The following is a 20,495-nucleotide window of genomic DNA, read 5'->3' on the forward strand; positions in this document are numbered from 1 at the left end:
ACAATCCCTATTAAAATACCAACAGCATATTTCACAGACCTAGAACAAACTCTCCAAAAATGTAGATGGAATCAAAAGAGACTCCGAATAGCTGCAGCAATCTTGAGAGTTGGAGGGATCATAATACTAGATGTCAAGTTATACTATAAAGCCACTGTACTCAAAACAGCCTGGTACCGGTGCAAGAACAGGCATATAGATCAATGGAACAAAACAGAATACCCAGAAATTGACCCAAGCCATTATGCTCAATTAATATTTGACAGAGATAAGAGCATACAATGGAGTAAAGACAGTCTCTTCAATAAATGGTGTTGGGAAAATTGGACAGATACATGCAAAAAAATGAAACTAGACCACCAACTTACACCAGACACAAAAATTAACTCAAAATGGATAAAAGACTTAAATGTAAGATGTGAAACCATAAAAATCCTAGAAGAAACCATAAGCAGCAAAATCTCAGACATCTCTGGTAGCAATATGTTTACCAACACATCTCCTAGGGCAAAGAAAACTAAGGAGAAAATAAATGGGACTACATCAAAATAAAAAGCTTATGCACAGCAAAAGAAACCATCAACAAAATAACAAGAGGATCCACTGCATGGGAGAACTTATTTGCCAATGATACATCCAATAAGGGGTTAATCTCCAAAATTTATAGGGAACTCATACAACTTAACAAAAGGAAGATAATCCAATTAAAAATGGGCAAAGGACCCTAATAGACACTTCTCCAAAGTGGACAAATAGAAGTCCAAGAGGTATATGAAAAAATACTCAAAGTCACTAATCACCTGGGAGATGCAAATTAAAACAATGAGGTATCACCTCACACCTGTCAGAATGGCTACCATCAACAAATCAACAAAGGACAAGTGTTGGCGAGGATATGGAGAAAAGGAAACCCTAATGGGAATGCAGACTGGTGCAGCCTCTGTGGAAAACAGTATGGAGTTTCCTCAAAAAATAAAAAATGGAACTCCCATTTGACCCAGAGATCCCTCTTCTAGGAATATATCCTAAGAAATCAGAAACACCAATCAGAAAGAATATATGCACCCCTATGTTCATAGCAGCACAATTTACAATAGCTAAGATTTGGAAACAGCCTAAGTGCCCATCAGCAAATGAGTGGATTAAAAAAACTGTGGTTCATTTACACAGTGGAATACTGTGCAGCTATAAAAAAGAAAACTCTTACCATTGCAACAGCATGGATGGACCTGGAGAACATTATGCTAAGTGAAATCAGCCAGTCAGAGAAAAATAAGTATCACATGATCTCACTTATATGTGGAATCTAATGAACAACATAAACCGATGAACAAAAACAGATCGAGAGACATGGAAGCATTGAACAGACTGTCAAACCTTAGAAGGAAGGCAGGGAGGGGGGTGGAAAGAGATCAACCAATGAACTTGTATGCATTCATGCATAACCCATGGAACAGACAATAGGGTGGTGAAGGCTTGGGGTGGGGGCTGAGGGAGGGCTGGGAGAGGTCAATGGGGGAAAAAGGGAGCATGTGTAATACTTTCAACAATAAAGATTTAAAAAGAAAAAAAGAAAACTTAAGGAAAAAAAACAAAGCTCATAATTAAAAAAAAAAAGAGGGGGGGATATTTTCAATGACCAGAAAGCAACTTCTTAGTTAAAAATAGGATTATTGCTATAAACCTTTCACAAGTATTTAGGCACACGATAACAGACATGCAATAACAGACCACTTTTATCTTCCACAGAGGCCCTCCAATGAACAATAGGACAAGTTCATTGTGAGAGCTCTCTCGGAATTCTCCCTCAACAACATCAGCGCTTTCTTCCTTGTTGAGCAGCAGAGTCTGCTAGCTCCCTCTCTGGACAAATGGCTTCACTCCCTGGTGGCTCAGAGCCGGCAGCCATGAAGTCAACGGTTGGATTAGATGGCTTGCATGAGAAGGTTTCTAAAATTCTCTGACCAATTCGACAATATAGGCTTGGGTAGAATTGTCGTCTTTTTATTATCTTGGTTTTTTCAGAAGGGCTCAAAATTTTGTTGAGACTCAAATACTAAATCCCTTTCCCTGGCCAATTTTACTTATTATTTAAAAAATATGTGTATTTCTTCCAACTTTCGGAATTCCCCATGATGGCTGGCTGCTCTCTAGAACACACTGAGCTTATCCAGAGAGGCCATCTCCCAGGCATCGTGCACAGAAAGCCGAGCCTACACGGAGTGAAATCCAGGTACCACGCAAGCATCAGCAAGAGCCCACACAGAATCAGAGCGGCACTCCGCTCGGCTGCCCCTAGAGGGGGCCATGGCACCGCCAGGCGCTTGGCAAGGTGTGGGCTTGCTTTCACCGTCTGGAGCTACATGCCTTCCCAGTTGCATCTACTTTTTTCCACGCAGGCTCACAGGAGTCCCTGCAGCCTTTCAGAAGAGCCTGGTGGACAGTCCTTCGCTCCCACAAATGAAGGAAACAGAGTCACTTACTTGAATGGGTGGAGATGGCTCTTTAATTTCTCTTGCTTTTTTACACCTTTTTCTTTATTGTAGTAGCTACAGGCAAGAAGATGAGAAAGTGAGTCTTCATCAGCATGCATTTGTAAAACACCTTATTTTATAACAAGAAAGCAAATAGAAGGCAGTTACTTTGTTATAACTATTTCAGCTAAATGGGACTTTTAAACGTGTTTTTTTTTTCCTTAACTATCTACTTAGGTTTATGACATTTAATTCGACCAAGATATTTTAGGCCATTACTAATATGTGACAATTCATTCTATTAAGCTTTCTGTTGGTAAGAGAAGCAGGCCTAATGCTAAACAGGCCTGTGGAAAAAATGAGTTTGGAAAGGAGACCACGGGAGGGGCCCACGCTCACCTCTGTTTACTGCAGACACACTCCTCAGGCTTCCTCCTCTTCAAGTGCCCTCTCACTTCTCTTAAATTCTTAATTTTATCCTGCAAAGCTTCAATCTGGGAAACAGGCAATTCAACAATTACATTTGCAGGATTTTCTGTGCTAACTACCTCCCTTCTCACCTTATTTCTGTGCTCCACAATCATAACCATTCACCTGAGATGATAATTTGGGGGCAAACTGAGCATAGAATCTATTTCCCTCTATATTCCAACGGATGTCTTATCATAAACATGAACAGAAGTCTCTTTTAGAACCGGATTATTTTCCCATAGAAATTTCAGAAGGTCATTGAGTCGGTTCCCATTCTTTCCTCACACCCTGTTTTTTGGCCAGGACTCTCACCATCTCACTGGAGAATGAGAAACACCTTGCTATTCTATTTTCCACATAATTATAAACAGATGGAGGGCACACACAGTATGTCCCACCGGTAGGACTTCCAATCCCGCGGCCATGGCTCACCTCTTTGTCAATGTATGCCTTGTGGTCCTTCCACGCTCTGGCTGACTGATAGAGTTCTCTCTCACAATGGATGGTATCGTTTGGAAGAATAAAGCACCTGCCAAAACAAACAAGAAGCATTAGAAGTAGGTTTATATTCTAAGATTAAGAAGAGCATTAGAAATAGCAAAGGGAACTTAATTGTCCTCTAAACCCTTAATTTGGGAACAAGCTATAGTTTGCAGCTGAGCCATGGTGCAGGCTAAGTGGGTGTGGGTAGAGCAGTGGTTCTCAACCTTGGCTGCACATTAGAATCACCTGGGAATCTTTTTAAAATCCTGATTTCTGGGCCTCATCCTCCGGAAATTCTGTTTCTTCGTTATGGGGTGGGGCCACAACATTAGTCACAAAGAAAGAGAATTTCCGGAGGATGAGGCCCAGAAATCAGGATTTTGAAAAGATTCCCAGGTGATTCTAACGTGCAGCCAAGGTTGAGAACCACTGCGGTAGAGGATGCTTAGTGATCATCACTCAGATCACCTTTTGAGGCAGCTCTCAACGTTCCCATCCCCATGAAAAGGTAACACTCAGGTTTTGAAAGCCCCACCAAATATTGTAGGAAAAAAAGGAGGCGTCCACAGCTATCATGGAAATGACTGGCTTGACGAGATGCAGTTCGAAGGGGCTTATTCATCGCATTCATTTCATTGCAAAGAGCCTGCCTGAAGTGCCCCGTTACATCTGAAGCAAAGCAGCAGCCCCAGGGATAGAGAGCTGGTGGGATATGAGGTCGACACATAACGTAAGAGAAACAAATCCTTGTCTCAATCTCCAAGCATAGAACTTAACAGCCACAGGCACCTGGGGACCAGTCCCAGAGATAAACATCTCAGCAGAGCTCATGGCATCCTGCCTCCCCAAAGGGATGAAATGAAAGACAAAACAAAAATTTTGCTAATAAATTCAGAGAGAAATTACTTCTCGGTCAAAGGAATAAGTCGTTTGGAACGAACTGAAAAACCAAGCTAGCCCATTAAAGCCGAGGGGAGCCATTCCCTCCCTCTGCCCCCCCCCCCCCCCCCCGCACCCCCCACCCCGTCTCAGCGACTCCCGAGGCCCTTGCCCTTCAGGATCCGGACAGGTGAGGTGTTCCTGCGTCGCACATCCATTCCCAGCCTACGCCATCTCTCTGGGAGCTTCTCCCTTGATCTGTGCCTCATTTCTGAGGCCGTGACTGCATCTACTCTGAGCCACAGTGACCACCAGCATGAGGAGCCCCTAACCAGTCTGGGTGACGGTTTCCCACCATTTTCTAGATGCCCACAAAGGTAGCTGCTGAACGCAGCACTCCACACCTGCTAAGTCAAGATGTGACAGAATCACTCTGGCTCAATTCCCAGCTGACCAGCCTTCAAGTGAAACTGAACCCAAAGCACACCCCCACGTCTACTATTGTTGGGGCTGCATGTTGCTTCCCTAACCCCCACTGTTATGGAGGAGGGCCCCGGACATCATCTTGCTGAATGACATTACTCTCCTTAAAGGGACCAAATGGTGGTCGTAGGCGGGGATGACTTTGAACTCAACCCTTTGAACACTCGAAGCCTTCCTACTTGTGGGTCACTCGGACGGTGGTGGGCAGGCCCACAGCATTGCCACTGGTGGCCAGCACGGCGTCCCCGTTGCCACCATTGGCAGCTTGGCGTCCTCCTGGCCCCTTGTGGCCTTCGTCATGACGCTTGGCAATGCTTCTCGGCTGCAACACTTGCAGTTCCTCTTCTTCCAGGTTTATGTCATATACTTCGCCTTCAAATTCGACGGACAAGGACCGTGTCTGCCGAGTGTGGACAAACCTGGGCTTGTACTCTGGAAATAAGGGAAGATACGTTAATACGGTGTCCAGATGTACCTTAGGAGAGAAGAAAATGATCACGTGGCTCGATGAGCATATTGGAAAGGGGCATACAGTACACAGAGGGGCACCATGGTGGTGTGATGGCCACCATGCTTCTCTGGCCTCGGGCCCTTCCTCACCACTGAGGGGGTAGATCTGAGTGATTGCTAAGACCCTTCCCACTAAGGGCAGGCTGTGAACTTCTACAGTGAGTTTCCAACATAAACTGCGAAGGCAGTGTGAATAAAACTATAGCCCCCATTATGGTATTAATAATGACAACTCATTTTTTGAGCTTTTGCAATGTATTATTCATCTCTAATCTTAAAAGACAGGTATTATGATAAATCTTTACATTAAAAAATATCAGATTATCCAAACAGGCTGATGAATTTGGTGTCCTTTTTTTATGGATGAGAGAACTGGAGCTTTGAATGTTATGTACATTTTGCAAGGTGATACAGCCAGTAAGGTTAGATTCTAAAAACCAAAGAGTCTTCCTACTACATTGAGATGCTCTTGCAAAAAGGCAAATGCTCTAGATTCCTGCTACTGGCACAAATAACAGAGGATTACCCTAAGGAATACTGAATTCGGCACATGCTTCCATCAGCCAACTGACTCTTAATACCCATCAGATGGCGGGTCATGCCAGGGGAGGCCAGCCTGTCCTCTGGTCACAGCAGACCACTGTCGAGGCTCAGTGTGCTGGGGAAGAGCTTTAATGTGCAAACGTTGGTCCCTGCTAACAGATGCGCTTTGTCTCTGTGGGGCTTGCTCACATGGCCTCCCCTTCCTAGAACAGGAAAGAGGGGAGGCTATTGGCTGCAGAATCAGGATCGTCTCTCTGTAGAATCCTGCTCTGAGGGCAGTTTCCAGATGCAGAAACACCCCCTGCTTTCAAATACCTAAGATTCCACGCAGCTTGAAAAGCGTGCCCCAGACTGTGGGAAACTGATATAGGGTTAAGCCTCGGACTGGCCTGCTGGCAAAGTCACAAACAAGTCCTAGCTTAAAGGGCACAGTCCTCTTAGCATAATTAGGCTTGACCTTATAACACTCCCTAGATCTTATCTGGGAAAGCTAATGGGATGAGGAAGTGCAGGAAGTGTAACCATGGTCAAAACAAGTGAAACTCACAAGAACTGTGTAACTATGGTAATCACTACCTTGTTTACCTCTCACTATAAAAGCTTGGTGAGGCCTGAGCACAGTGGAAGTCCTTCTCCCTGAGTTGGACTTGCCGCCTGGTCCCCCATATTCCCAAATTATCTTGTGTCTTTTCTATTTCATTTGTGTGCGGCTCCACTTCCAGACCCGAACCCTGAACCACGCGGGACGTGGAGGGAAACACTTACGACACCAGACTTCCTTAGTTTGTGCTCAGTATTGAAAAACCAATGCTCGGGAGCCACATCCAACTTCCTGGGAGAGAAAAAGCTGCCTCTATTTCTCAGCTGAACGTGATAATCAGTTTCAGTTAAGGGAGCGTCTCAGGGGTCCTTATCCCTTGTGGGTTTTACATGTGATATCTTCATAGAAATTATTAAGCCTAGAATTTTCTCTCAGAGAGAAAAGAAAATCTCCCAAATTAATGGTTCTTAGACTTCTGGGTTATGAACTCCTTTGAGAATTTGTTGGAAGTTATGAGCATCCCGAAAAATGTGCATGTACAGATAGAATATACTTAAAATTTTGGATATTAGAGGGCTCCTGGTCCCCTAAAGTCCACCTGTGGAACCGAGGATATAAAATCCCATTTTAAGGGCTTCCACTGTTCTACTAAATGATTTGATTTCCTAATTTCAGACACAGAATTGAATTTCTACATATCTTGGTTATTTCCAAACCAATATAGAAAGGAATGACCACAGAAACGAGTCACTGTTCATATTACACCACTAGATGGCACTAGACTCCCATTCTTTTATGGAGGTAGGAGACTGCGTTTTCATTTCTATATACTAGTAAAGACCATCTCATAGCTACCTGATAAGGCTTTTTATAAATAAAATACCAGGCAATGATTTTCCCACTTACTTCAACTAGTTTGACTCTGCCAGTCAAAAATAAGAATTAAAAAAAGAAATATTGTCCTAAAACAGATATGCCTTTAAAAATAGTATTTATGCTCCATGCTTCTCCTGTTAAAGGCTCAAGCACTAAAACTTTGCATTTTTCTTTTCTTTCTTTTTCTTAAAGCAACTTAAGGCAGAAAACATCAGGACATTAGCATTAAGGTAAAATAAAACTTACCGGAACTACATACACACCCTCGGCTCCTTGATCGTTTGCGGGCCTGTGTGTTGTGTCTGCTGCTGTTACTGAATACCTGTGCATTCTATGCTTAAGTGAGTGTTTACACAGCAAAAACTCAAATTATCTTAGCTTTCGTATTTTAAACAGAACTGTTATTGGCTTTTGGCCCTAAAGCTATGCATTGTCAATATGGAAAATGTAGCCAGAGCGGCCTTTGCTCTCTGGAGTGTAAGTCTAGCTGCCACCCGAGATGGCCCGGCCCGGGGCTTACTTGGAGCGCCCTGGTTCCTCAGGAACTGCCGCTGGCCCTTCCTCTGACTCCGGCCGGCGCGGTAAGCGGCCTCCCCGCAATGGCACTCCTTGTCCTTGTCGTGGAAGCCGCGAGGGTAGACGTTGCGCGTGCTCTGCCGGGCGGCGAGCAGGTCCCCGGCTCCTTTGCACTTGTGAATGCGGAGCTTGCCCGCCGTGTCCTCGATGCACTGCCACTTCTGCAAAAGCCACAGGTGTTTTCCATTACGCACGCGCTTCGGGGTGCAGCCGCGCTGGCCGCCCCCGAGGCGAGCTGCTAAGTGGCTCCCAGTCCTCGCTCACTGCAGCAAAGGCAGGTGACAACCAAATCACCGGCGATCAGAGCTACCTCGGTGACACCGGAGCCAAACATGGACACACAAACCCTTACCGGCCAGACTAAACAGAGCCTCGAATGAAACGCGGGGAAAGCCCTCCATCCAGCAAGCACAGGGCACAGCTGCCAGGGCTGCTTTCCCCAGACCCCTCTCTCCTTCTCTGGAAAAACAAACGTGGCTGCTTTGTTCTCTGCCCCTGAGTTCCTAACGGGAGCCGGAGAAGAGTGGCACACAGGGAAGACAGAGATGAGTTGAACCCGAGTCCATCCGGGGCGAGCCAGCTTTCCGAGCCAGGCCAGCTTTCCGCAGCGCAGACGCCTTGGGCCCGCCTTTCTTATTTATCCTGCCCCAGATGCCGCACACCTGGCAGAGCAGAGCGAGCTGCTCTTAAAGAGACATCGGCCACCTACTCAAGAGACGCGGGGGGAGCAGGCGCTGGGTTTTCTAGTTTGAGTTTTTGAGCAAGACTGGTGCATAGGAAATATAGTCAGTAACAGTGTAACAACTACCAGTATGTCCGGCGCCGGGTGGGTACTGGAAATATTGGGGTATATGATTGTGTAATCACTATGCTGTACACCTGAAACTAATACAAGATAATATTGAATGTAGTAAACTGTAATTAAAGAAAACTTAAGAAAATCTACCCAGCAGCTTTCAAAAGAAAGAAAGAACTGTTGCAGATGCTGCCGATTTAATTTTGGAGAAATATGACACAGGGGTGGGTCTCAGTGTCCCCCAACCCCCCCGTTTCTTGAGAATCAATCTGGCTGAAATAATAGTGCTTCCCCTGAGAGTCATTTCATAGGACCTTCCATATCTAAAAGACCTAATTACCTTCCTCTAACTTTTTATTTCCCCCCTTCTCCCTCCCTAAAATGTTAATTGGGGAAGCAGAAAGAATACTGACTTGAATTTTAAGTTGTTACAAAATGCTATCTGGTAGTGTTATCAAACTTCTTTTTCCTCTTCCATATATGAGTATCACCTGTGTGTAATTGTACCGAGATTTTTCTTTAAATGGACACATTTCTAAACTGCCGCCAAAGCAATGATAATTGTAAAATTATGTGTTAGTTGTGCCAGGTAGATATTTTCACACATATATGAAAACACATACAAAATTATTAAATAAAAGACGTTCTTTCATGCACCCCATAAAATATCTCATGTGGCCCCTTGTACCTGTACCGTGCTTTGGGTAACTTTTCGACTTGAGTGTCCTAAGGCAAGGTGAAGTTTGGTGAAGGGTCCTACATGGCTTGGTCAGCAGACAAATGACACTCACTCGTGTATAAAATGGTATGAACCATTCACAAACCAGAAACGGTTTGCTTTCTCTTACTGGAGCCATCTGCCTTCAGTGAGGGTTGAACTATCTCAGCTGCCTTTGCGTTTGTACGATATTGTTCCCAAATGCCAGCTACAGAGGACTGGCTCTGTGATTCTGCCTGAGCCCCCATACCCTCCATGGTGCTATGGAATTTGATTGCTTCAAGCCACATCACTTAGGCCACAGCAGGTCACCACCTTCCTCTGTGGCTTGGACAGAAAGCCTGGGACGTTCAACATCTCCATTCTGAGAGGCAGGAGCTCAAAAGACAAGGCAACTCACCACCTGCCTACAAAGCCATGAAAAGGCTACATCAGCAAGAATAGTCTACAGATGAACTAAATAGAGATGATGTAACTGAAAACAAACAGGCAAAAACCCCCAAATGTGAAGTCAGTTTGACCAGGCACACTGAGTTATGTCAGGTCAATGGTTCTCACACTTGGCTCTACAGTGGGATGTTCAAAAGCAGCCGTGGGCAAACTACGGCCCGTGGGCCGGATCCGGCCCGTTTGAAATGAATAAAACTAAAAAAAAAAAAAAAGACCGTACCCTTTTATGTAATGATGTTTACTTTGAATTTATATTAGTTCACACAAACACTCCATCCATGCTTTTGTTCCGGCCCTCCGGTCCAGTTTAAGAACCCATTGTGGTCCTCGAGTCAAAAAGTTTGCCCACCCCTGTTCAAAAGCTTCCCTAGTGATTTTAATGAGTCCTTGGCTTTTAGATTCACAGCATCTGGTTCCCAGGAGGAGGGCAGAAGGGATCTCTTTAGGTGTAAGTAGCTCAGATGCATGAATATTTGAGAGGGGTGTACGTATTCTTGGGTGTGGGTGTTTGAAATGTGTCTAGAAATGTAGAGAGAGTGACGCCAGTTGAACAGGTGAACGCTGCCAGCTCATCTCTACTGGCAAAACTAAGAGTAACCTGTTCTCACACTCTGTCCACAGTTAAGTTGATGAGTGACAGAACTGAGTCTTCCCCCGATCTTAGCTGAAAACTGCGTGTGTCCTTCCACAGTTCTGCCGTCTCAGGTGGAAATCAGTGCTGTCCAGGCCTGGCTTTTCAGCGCTCCCAGATACACCCAGTTAGCTTGAGGAGGTGCCATGAAACATTCTCGGAAACTCAGATACAACTCTATTAAGAAGTAATTAGGCCCTGGCTGGTGTGGCTCAGTTGGTTGGATGTCGTCCCCTGCACCAAGGGATTGCTGGTTTGATTCCTGGTCAGGGCACATGCCTGGGCTTCAGCCTCCATCCTTGGAAGGGGGTATAGGGGAGGCAGCTGATCTCTGTTTCGCTCATCTTTGTTTCTCTCTCCCTCTCTCCCTCTCTCCCCCTTCCCCCCCCTCCCTGTCTCTCTCTCTAAAAGCCAATGAAAAATATCTTTTAAAAAATAATTATATGCCACGTAGAATTCTTGCTGGTGAAAATGTCATAAAAATAGATGCTACTTTTATAGCTCCATAAAGTTTGGGAATCAATGGTGCTTGAGTGCCTGTCTATATCTGTCTTAAATCCAAATGGTTTAAAACGTATCCGTCCACCTGGGTAATCTCTACCTCAGTTTAAAACCTGAGAGTTGACTGCTTATTGTCTATAGAAGCAAAAGAAGTGGTCAGGGGACTCACAATCCAAGCCAAGCAGAAGCTTACAAAGTGCTCTACTTTCTACCAGTCAGAAAAACGTGGCTAACTTGATTTTTTAAAATATATTTTTATTGATTTCAAAGAGGAAGGGAGAGAGAAATAAAAACATCAATGATGAGAGAGAATCATTGATTGGCTTCCTCTTGTATGCCCTACACTGGGGATTGAGCCCACAACCCAGGCATGTGTCCCAACTGGGAATCAAACCATGACCTCCTGATTCATAGGTCGACGCTCAATAAGCCATGCTGTTAGGGCATGGCTGACTTGATTCTAGAAAAATGATGGCCTTATGTTTTTTGTGGTTCCAATTTATATCAACTTTAGTACAAATACTAATTTTAAAACACGCAACTATGGTGAAGACCTTCCTTTTAAATAATCACGATACATTAAAAAAAACAAACCTCTGCCTTTTTTTTTGGCCTGGAAGAGCTGAGAGTACAAGTAGATGCCTGTAGAACACAAAAGCGTAGGCAGAATCTTTAGTGACTTAGCCTATTTGGAATACAACCTGCATTTTCCATTAGCCAAATTCCTGCTAACTTCCTATGGGATAGAGATGAAAGGAACAGCTGTTTCCTTCCTGAAGAGCTGAATTTAAACACACCTGAGGCCTGGCACTGTCCTTGGCATTGATAAGGTATATGCAAAATCAAACATACATACATACATGCATACATGCATGTATATGTATAAACATGCACACCCACATGTACCCACATACACACAAATACCCACCCACATTCTTGTATAAAACAAGAGCCTTGGACAAAGATGCCAATTACTTTTCATACCATGTACCCTTTGAAAAAACCTTAGACCTCATTAGATAATTAGCTAAAGCAAGCATGTCAAACTCGTGGCCCGAGGGCCCCATGCCTCATTTATTTGGCTCATGTTAGCCTTTGAGTTTGACATGCTTGAGCTAAAGGCTTTGAAAATCTTCTTAGTGGCAAGCTTACTAGGAATTGTAATGAAATGTAATTGCCACACATTTGCCACAGTCATTTCAGTGTTCGATATCATGACAACTTTTTATAGCTGAGCAATAAAACCTTGAAATAGCTGCAGCTAAAGCGGTCATTTTACTGAGTGCATTTATCGAGGGAGGCGAAGAAAGAATCTTTTTTAAAAGAATTGCTCTGAAACTCACGCCGCGTGCCATTCAAATGGTGAAAATAATGAGCCGATTTTGCATTGCAGAAGTTTCAGAAATCAGATGGAGGCAGGAACTCAAGTGAGGCTAATGGGACTTAGAGATAGCCTCAGAAAAGGCCTTTGTTAAACAAGTGCCCTTGTAGAAATTTAGATGTCACAGGGTCTCACTGTTATCTACGCCCTTGAAGTTTATCAGTAAATCAGTTCATTTCCAAATCTGCTGGTCTCCAGCTTCCCTGACCACTCACTCCGTCTGCAAATTCTTTTCCTGCTCCGTGGGACGACATTGCCCGAACACTCCTCCTGCCTCTCCAACTTGGCCACTTAGCACGCATTCATATGTCTGCAACCCTTCTGTGGGTAAGGGACTAGATTAAACGATTTAAACCAGGGGTCCTCAAACAGGGGGCCAGTTCACTGTCCCTCAGACCGTTGGAGGGCCGGACTATAGTTTAAAAAAAATCTATGAAAAAATTCCAATGCACACTGCACATATCTTATTTTGAAGTAAAAAAACAAAACGGGAACAAATACAATATTTGTGTTTGCATGTGGCCCGCGGGCCGTAGTTTGAGGACCCCTGGTTTAAACAATGTCTTAAATTATTATTACTTTATTTTAGCCTTTCCAACGACACTCAACTTGGGATGGAATCACTCTGGTTAGTAATTATGTCTTAGCATTTTTTATTGGTTACGTACACCTGTAGGTAAATAACACCCGAGGAAGAAAAGGCTGGCTATATGGATTCCTGTGTGCAGCTGCTTGATGGAATCAACCCTAACGAGAAATATGTCAAATGCCTTTCAAATAATTCCATTTAATACCACCAGCAGCACCACCATTATCTGTAGCTATGAACTCTTCACTTGATGCCAGGTACTGGTCTAGGGCATGTTATGCAAGTTTATTCACTCAACCTTTACAACAACCCACTAGGCTGCCATAATTCACTTATTGGAGTAGGACTAGCACCCATTGTAGTAGTGACCATGATCTATATTCTGCCTAGGACTTGGGAATGGCATTTTACAACCATATGGATGTGGCTTAGTGGAAAAAAATCTAGACTTTCAAGCTAGAAAAGACTGGATTTGAATACCAGCTTTATCACATTGCTCTGTGGCCTTGAGCAAGTCAGCTAGACAGTCTAAGCTTTTGCAGGGTCACGAGCATTAGCCATGACCTAGAAGGAGAACTCAACACAGGGTGGGTACTCAACACAGGAGCTGCTATTATTCTCATCGCCACCACACACGCACACAGTTACACTGTTTATTACTCAAAGAATGTGACCCAATGTAAACTTGATAAGAAGTAGCCATTTTTAATGGAGATAAGTATTAGGTTAGGGATCTGAAGACCTCAATTTTAATTTTCTTTAGCTGCTACTTTATGGCCTTTAGCAAATTGCAGAATTTCTTTGTTCTTCCAGATTCCACATCTTGCTCCCCCTGGCCTCAAGGATATGTCATGAGAATAAATTGTTGAGTGTTTTTGGAGATCTGAGGAAAAGATGGCCTATATCAGTGATGGCGAACCTTTTGAGCTCGGCGTGTCAGCATTTTGAAAAACCCTAACTTAACTCTGGTGCCGTGCCACATTTAGAAATTTTTTGATATTTGCAACCATAGTAAAACAAAAACTTATAGTTTTGATATTTATTTTATATATTTAAATGCCGCTTAACAAAGAAAAATCAACCACAAAAATGAGTTCGCGTGTCACCTTTGACACGCGTGTCATAGGTTCGCCATCACTGGCCTGTATGAATACGGAGAAGTACCATTATAATTAATTGGCCCTTAGAGATGGTTATCCAGGCCCTGGCTGGATATCTCAGTGGTTAGAGCATCGTCCCAATATGATAAGGTTGCGGGTTCAATCCCCAGTTAGGGCACATACAGAATCATACAGAATGCATCAATAAATAAATGGGACAAAAAATTTCCCTCTCTCCCTTCCTATATCTCTAAAATAATCAATGAAAAATGGTTACACAATCCCTGGGTAAGCGAGTGTCTCCTGGGTGTAAACTGTGTATAACATAGTAATTATTATTTAGTGGGGAGGCTAGGGCTGTAGACCACATGGATCTCAGTTTGAACTGATACTTGTCACCTTTCCAGCTGTGTGACTTTGATCAAGTTACTTCCCTGAGTTTCAGTCTCTTCATACTTTGAGTGGACATAATGTCTATGTTATAGGATACTTTCAGGTATAAATGTAAAATATTAGGTGATGGTTGGACTGATTATTTTTCTTTCCTGAGTGACCACTAGATAATCATTTTGAATTGCATGTATTCCTCAGCTTGCTTCAGGCTGATCTATATTCTTATTTATACCACCTCATGCCCATTTTCATGAGTAAGAAATAAAAATTTGGCTATAAGTTTTTCTGAGGTACACTGCTATAAAAGCACACACACACACACATTATTTCTCTATTGTCATAAGTCCTATTATGTGAATTTGGCCATAATGTAGGTAAAATCATGTTTCTGAAATGTCACAACCATACAGCAATTTTCTGATGACCTGATTATCCTTCAGACCAGTACAGACAGCATGGAAAGCAGCTACCTGCACGTGGACATGCATTTTAGAATTTTTATCTCAACACTTGGGAACATAAGAAGACAATATATCTTTTTGTTCAAACTAATACTTAGCACAGACCACTATCAAATTTTCCCCCACAACATGCAATAGAGTTACTCGTGACAAGGTGATTTTTCTCCTGTTTCTCTGAGATGGGGTGACAGGGATAGGGGGAGGAAAAGTGGAAAGGAAGGAGAAGCAGGAGATAGAGAGCATTTCCTCCTCTATGTTTTAATCTGGATAAACATTTGTAAAAGTCAGTGTTGGACTGTTGGAAGAAGTATAGTCCTTGCAATTCAGGGAAAAGTAAAATCGGTGAATTGATCTTGGCCTATAATGGATAGCCAGCATTGGCTGAATGCTTGCTGTGTTGCCAGGTACAGTGGGGCCTTGACTTACGAGTTTAATTCGTTCCGTGACGGAGCTCGTAACTCAAATTACTTGTATGTCAAATCAAAAGTGAATGAGTGAGACACGTGATGCTGGGCTGATGTTGTGGCGTTCACTGTGACGTTCGCTGCACCAACTAGCGGTGGGGTATCATGAGCTGGCTCGTAACCTGAATTTTAGCTCGCAACTCAAAGCAAAAAAATCGGCCGAGAGACAGCTCGTATCTCGAAAAACTCGTTAGTCGGGACAGTCGTAAGTCAAGGTCCCACTGTATTTAGTATATTTAACAGGTCTAACCTTTGTAGCAGTGCTCTGAGACAGGTGCTATTATTAATGCCCATTTTACAGAAAAAGAAACTGAGGCAAAGTTAGATTAAGTAGCTTGCTTGTGTCCCGTACTAAGAAAGTGGTGAAGCTAAGATGCAATTCTAAGGCACCTTGACCAGGACACCAACCACAAAGGAGAAAGGTTAGGGAGAGGGTGTGAGGTGTCAGGTGGGCCTCAGTCAAGGGGCTGGCATTTGGAAGGCAGAGGCGACCACTTACACGCAGATGAGAAAGTTACAGTTAAGCGACAGGGAGGTGGGGGGTGGGGAGAAACCTGATCAATTGGGCTAAGCTAGGGAGTCCTGGGAGATAAGATACTGCAGCAGAAATCAAACAGGGTGGGGCTGCAGGATAGAGTTTAGTGTCTCTCCTTACATTTGTCTCTGACTTGTTGGGAACATCACTAAATATGGTTTGATGTTTAACCCTGCGGTCTGTATTCTGAAAAATGCACAGAAGCCAAAACATAGATTCTAAGCAGATGCACGGCTGTTCGGTGCAGGGGGAGGAGGGGAGGAGGCAGGGGTTAGAGGCTGAGCTGTCCACATGGGACTAGTCTGAACTCTGGGTGCAGACGAGAGTTCAGCCAGAGAATAGCACTGGGGCTCAGTCCTTCCGACCGCACCCTCTGGAATCAGGAGAACCCAGGAAATGTCTGGAAGCCTCGCTGTGATTTTAACCGGCGCTCAGGGAGTTCCTGGCAACAGGCCGTCAATTTCTGGCAAACGAACAATCTAGCCAGATCTTGCTGGTAAATGCCTCTTTATCTTTGCTCTGCAGCTGATCACAGAAGGTCTGAGGGATGAGTTTTGGATGAGACCAGAAATCCTGGAACTAAACCAGTTCACACTCAACAAGCTATCTTCTTATTTCCTTTGCTTGATGCTGGGATCCTCTTAGAATCTTACCAATCTTTGATTCTATATGGATACAAAGGTATAAAAGCGAACTACATTGCAAAGATGCTGGCACTCGACAACCCCACAAGGGGACATGGCATTTGCTGTATAAAAACAAAACAATTTTTCCTCTTAAGTGACAGAACATGTGTAAGATGTACTCTAGAATTGGAAGTGTAGGGAATTGCTTTTTATGTAACTCCTATTTGAGAGTCAATATCTATACCTAGGAAAAAAAAAAAAAAGGAAAACTATGCTGACCCCCACATGAATGATTCTCAATCTTAGCTGCTCATAGGAATCATGCAGGAGCTTGAAAAATAAAAACAAAACCAGAAACAACCACCCCTGATGCCTGGTCCCACCCCCAGAGGTTCTGATTTAATTTGTCTGGAGCAGGACTTGAATAGCAGCGTTTCCAACGTGTGGTCATGGTTGAGACCACTGTCTCAGGTGCTGGGTGTGGGTCCTACACCCATGCCTGCAACCAGGCAAATGCCATTAAGAATTTCCAAGGGAACATCTACTCTCTTATGTTTTTGCACGTTGTGGGGAAGAAATGATCAAACATGCAATGAACAGGTACAGGTTCTGACTTTGGGTTTGTAGCTTAAGTCCTCTGGCTCTAAATTTCCTTCTTAAGAAAATGATATCATCCAACTAGAAGATTTCTACTGTCCTGCCACCGCTGGCATTCTCTTATTCAGGGCCTGTGGTTCTTAACCCGATTGAAAAATACTGCTGCCTTGTCCTCCCCCTGAACGTTGTAATCTGATTGGTCTGGGGTGAGGCTGTGCATCAATATTTTCAAAAGCTCCCCAGGTGATTTTGATGTGCGGCCAGAATTGAGTATCACGGGTCCATGTTCTCTGTTGAACCAAAGTCTTTTCAGACGGATGATATTTGCACGAGAGAGAGAGAGAGAGAGAGAGAGAGAGAGAGAGAGAGAGAGAAAGTGTCGATGTGTGTAGTATCTTTGGACATAGATGTGCTAGGGGTGTAATTCCAGCTGAGAGGGTGCTGGGAATTCACACTCAGCCTCATATTAATTCAGGAACACAGAAGTCACACACACACACACACACACACACACACACACACACGGCCATGCTATCCTATCTAATCCCTGCTGATTGTTCTGTTCACATAGTGGAGAAGGGATGACAAATGTCTGGGATTCCAGCCCATTTCCATTCCCTGCTGGCTTCCTAGGAATGAAGACGACAGGTAAGACGGCCTGGCACGATACCACCGCCCGACATTCGCACACTGCTTTACGGTTCACCCAGCCTGTGCATGTACGATATCACTTTATCCTCGGAAGATTGAGATTGATTTTCTTCATTTTAGAGATAGAAATCCTGAGACTCAGGAGAAATTAAGCGTCTGGTCCAAGAACGCACCACTAAAAAGTAGTGGATGCCAATATTCTAACCCAAACCTGTGACTTCAATTCATCTCTTAAAAATGTACTTGACTTCATGCATCCACAGAATCCTTAGGAGACCTTGAGGGGTGGGGAAGGGAACGGGCTGATCGTGCTGTTTTTTCCTCTGTACCCCATGGAGGGTCAATGTCAAGAGGACAGATTCCAAGCTAGTTAGTTCTAGCCAACTGTCGCCTCGATCCTGAACAACATAATCTCCATGTTGTTCACCTATTTCCAACATGTGCTCCATCTACTTTTTCTTCTTTTTTTAAAAGTCAGTGATATTGTAACTAAAAAGATAATCTTCAAAGCAGCCAGATAGAGCAAAAAAGGCAAAATACCATGATCCCGTAGAACACAACTAAGCTATGTCAGGTTTGCCCGACAGGTTCAATAGTCGCCTTGAGGAGGCTCAACTTTTTTGAAGTTCTCAGACTCTTAAAGAAAACACCTTCAGGGGCAATGCCAGAAGCCGGTCCATCCTTGCTGCTTGACACAGTCACTGCAGGAAAGAAACATCTGCACAGCATATGTTTCAAGGGACCTGGCATATATAGCATATTGTTCTTAATATGTTTGCTCTCCTTAGTGCCATGTGTTTTAACCAAGGTCACCTCTCCGAGAAAGGTTGTTTCCCCAGGTGGGGATTTTTCCCTGAGGTTAGGGAGGAGATACAACCCCTTAATTAAGTGCCAGGCGGGTAGTTAAGCTATATAATCTTTACTCCCTGGAATGGAGATAAGAAACGCCTAACCTTTGTAATAGAAATTGACAGGATTAAAATCGGCTGGTATAAATACGGATGTAACAAGACAATAAACATCAGATCCTCATCAGATCCTAACCAGAACTTGGCTGGAGATCCCGACCAGAACTTTGGCTGGAGATCCTGGCTAGAGATCCTGGCTAGGCTGCTGATCAACTGAAGGCTGTCTTCGTGTCATTCCTTCTTCGCCGACTCCGTCCACACCTTTGGGGACCCCTGGACCTGCTGCGGTTGGACCCAAACAGGGCAAAGTCGAATTCCTTAGTCCATGACTTCGGGCTCTTTAAGAGAGATCACTGCTGAAGTCCTCATATATTCATGTGATAGAATCAAAATTCAGACTGCTTAACACAGAAATACAGCAGCAGAGGGAAATCCCAGGGAGCCAGATAGTGAAGCATCTCATGGGGGCAAGACAAGTCAAGAAAAATACGGAAGAACAAAGTGAAGTGGAGCACATGTGTGAAGAGTCTGGGCCAAAGTAACATAATAAATTTTATGCTCCATTTGCCCTTTAGAACATATATTCAAATTTCAGCATAAACTCTATAGAGAGGTTTACAGAATTATGTACTGAAAGGTAGGCAGTGCAAAATGGTAATAACGCCGGTCGCTTACAGGCCTAAAATAGTCACAAGATGACCCATTTGCATGAGAGATATTTCACACCAACCATTTCCAGCTACGGAACAGAAGTAAATTAGCCCATGGAGGCTGGCGCATGGAAATCATGCTAGAGCTACAAAACAATTCTGAGGTTTTAGTCACAATAATACTTAGAGCTTCCATAAGAAGGATTAGAAGAGTTCAAATTAAAATATAATGAATAGGCCTAAGCTTCTCCACTAAACACTTGAAAATGAAGACTTACTAGAATACCGGGAAGGCCTGGTGTTACCCCTTCCTTCAACAGCACTCCACCTCGCCCTGCTCTGTTTCAAAGGGATCCCTGTGTACAAAAGGCATGAGGAAATGCAGAGAGTGGAAGGATCAAGTTGTTTATTGTGAATGTCTCTTCAAGAAGCTGGATGCCATCTAAAAAGAGTGCAACAAACCAGGCCATTTTAATACTAACTAGGATCTTCATTTCATGCCTCTGATACCTTGAACTGGTGTTGGCTAATTGTGGGGATAGCTAGAGGTCAGGTAAGTTTTTTAATAAGAGGCTTAGGAGATTTAAACTTCTCTTCGCCTACTGAGGTTTTGAATCAGACAACTCATTTGGCTTCCACCTCTGCCACTCAGCAGCTGCCCATTGGTAAAACGGCGATGACTATGCCTACCTCACTCTGCAGATGTGAGGATTAACGTGAGCTAATGCATAGAAAACCCCGTGGACAGTGCCTCACATAAGAAAATGCTCAATAAATGTTATTTTTCTCTTTCCTCTGATCTGGGTCTAAGATGCAATGACTTCGGTCTAAGTAGGCAGAAATTCCGTTCCTCTCATTTCTACATAGCATTTCTCTGAGCTAGTAGAGATTTCAATGACAAGTGCTTAAAATAGTTTGTGTTTATATGTTTTCACTTTCCTTAAAAACAGGTCTGTGTTAATTCATCACCCTGCATTTCTTTAGTTCTTATTGGTAACAGATGGTGTTATAGGTAGCCCTGAAATCTATACTAATATTTTTATTAATGAAGATTCATTTTAATGAAATACTTGAGGTTGGAAATTTTGTGAGCAGAGGTAGAAACAATAAACAAACAGAATTTGGTTTCCCTTGTAACTCCCCAACCTTGGTCATAGAGTTTCACCTCCTCTCTGAGTTAGATGATGTCTGACTTTAGTCCAGGGTAG

The 20,495-nt window shown here is 43.6% G+C and overlaps 1 protein-coding gene across 5 annotated transcripts in view; it reads right to left on the reverse strand.

Moving 5' to 3' along the window:
• Positions 1-20,495, reverse strand: part of SULF1 (sulfatase 1) — a 158,334-nt gene that overhangs the window by 18,298 nt on the left and 119,541 nt on the right. For all 5 annotated transcript variants that reach the window (XM_070392197.1, XM_070392196.1, XM_070392193.1 and 2 more), the window contains 5 exons: positions 7,781-7,997; positions 4,970-5,222; positions 3,378-3,474; positions 2,874-2,968; positions 2,484-2,549 (listed from right to left, as the gene is read on the reverse strand). In XM_070392197.1, coding sequence (XP_070248298.1) covers positions 2,484-2,549; positions 2,874-2,968; positions 3,378-3,474; positions 4,970-5,222; positions 7,781-7,997 — 728 coding nt within the window. The remainder of the gene's footprint in view (positions 1-2,483; positions 2,550-2,873; positions 2,969-3,377; positions 3,475-4,969; positions 5,223-7,780; positions 7,998-20,495) is intronic.

This window comes from Myotis yumanensis, unplaced genomic scaffold (assembly GCF_028538775.1).
Source record: "Myotis yumanensis isolate MYYU_CA2020_CCGP unplaced genomic scaffold, mMyoYum1.0.hap1 SCAF_15, whole genome shotgun sequence".
In the NCBI taxonomy this organism is placed as follows: Eukaryota; Metazoa; Chordata; class Mammalia; order Chiroptera; family Vespertilionidae; genus Myotis; species Myotis yumanensis.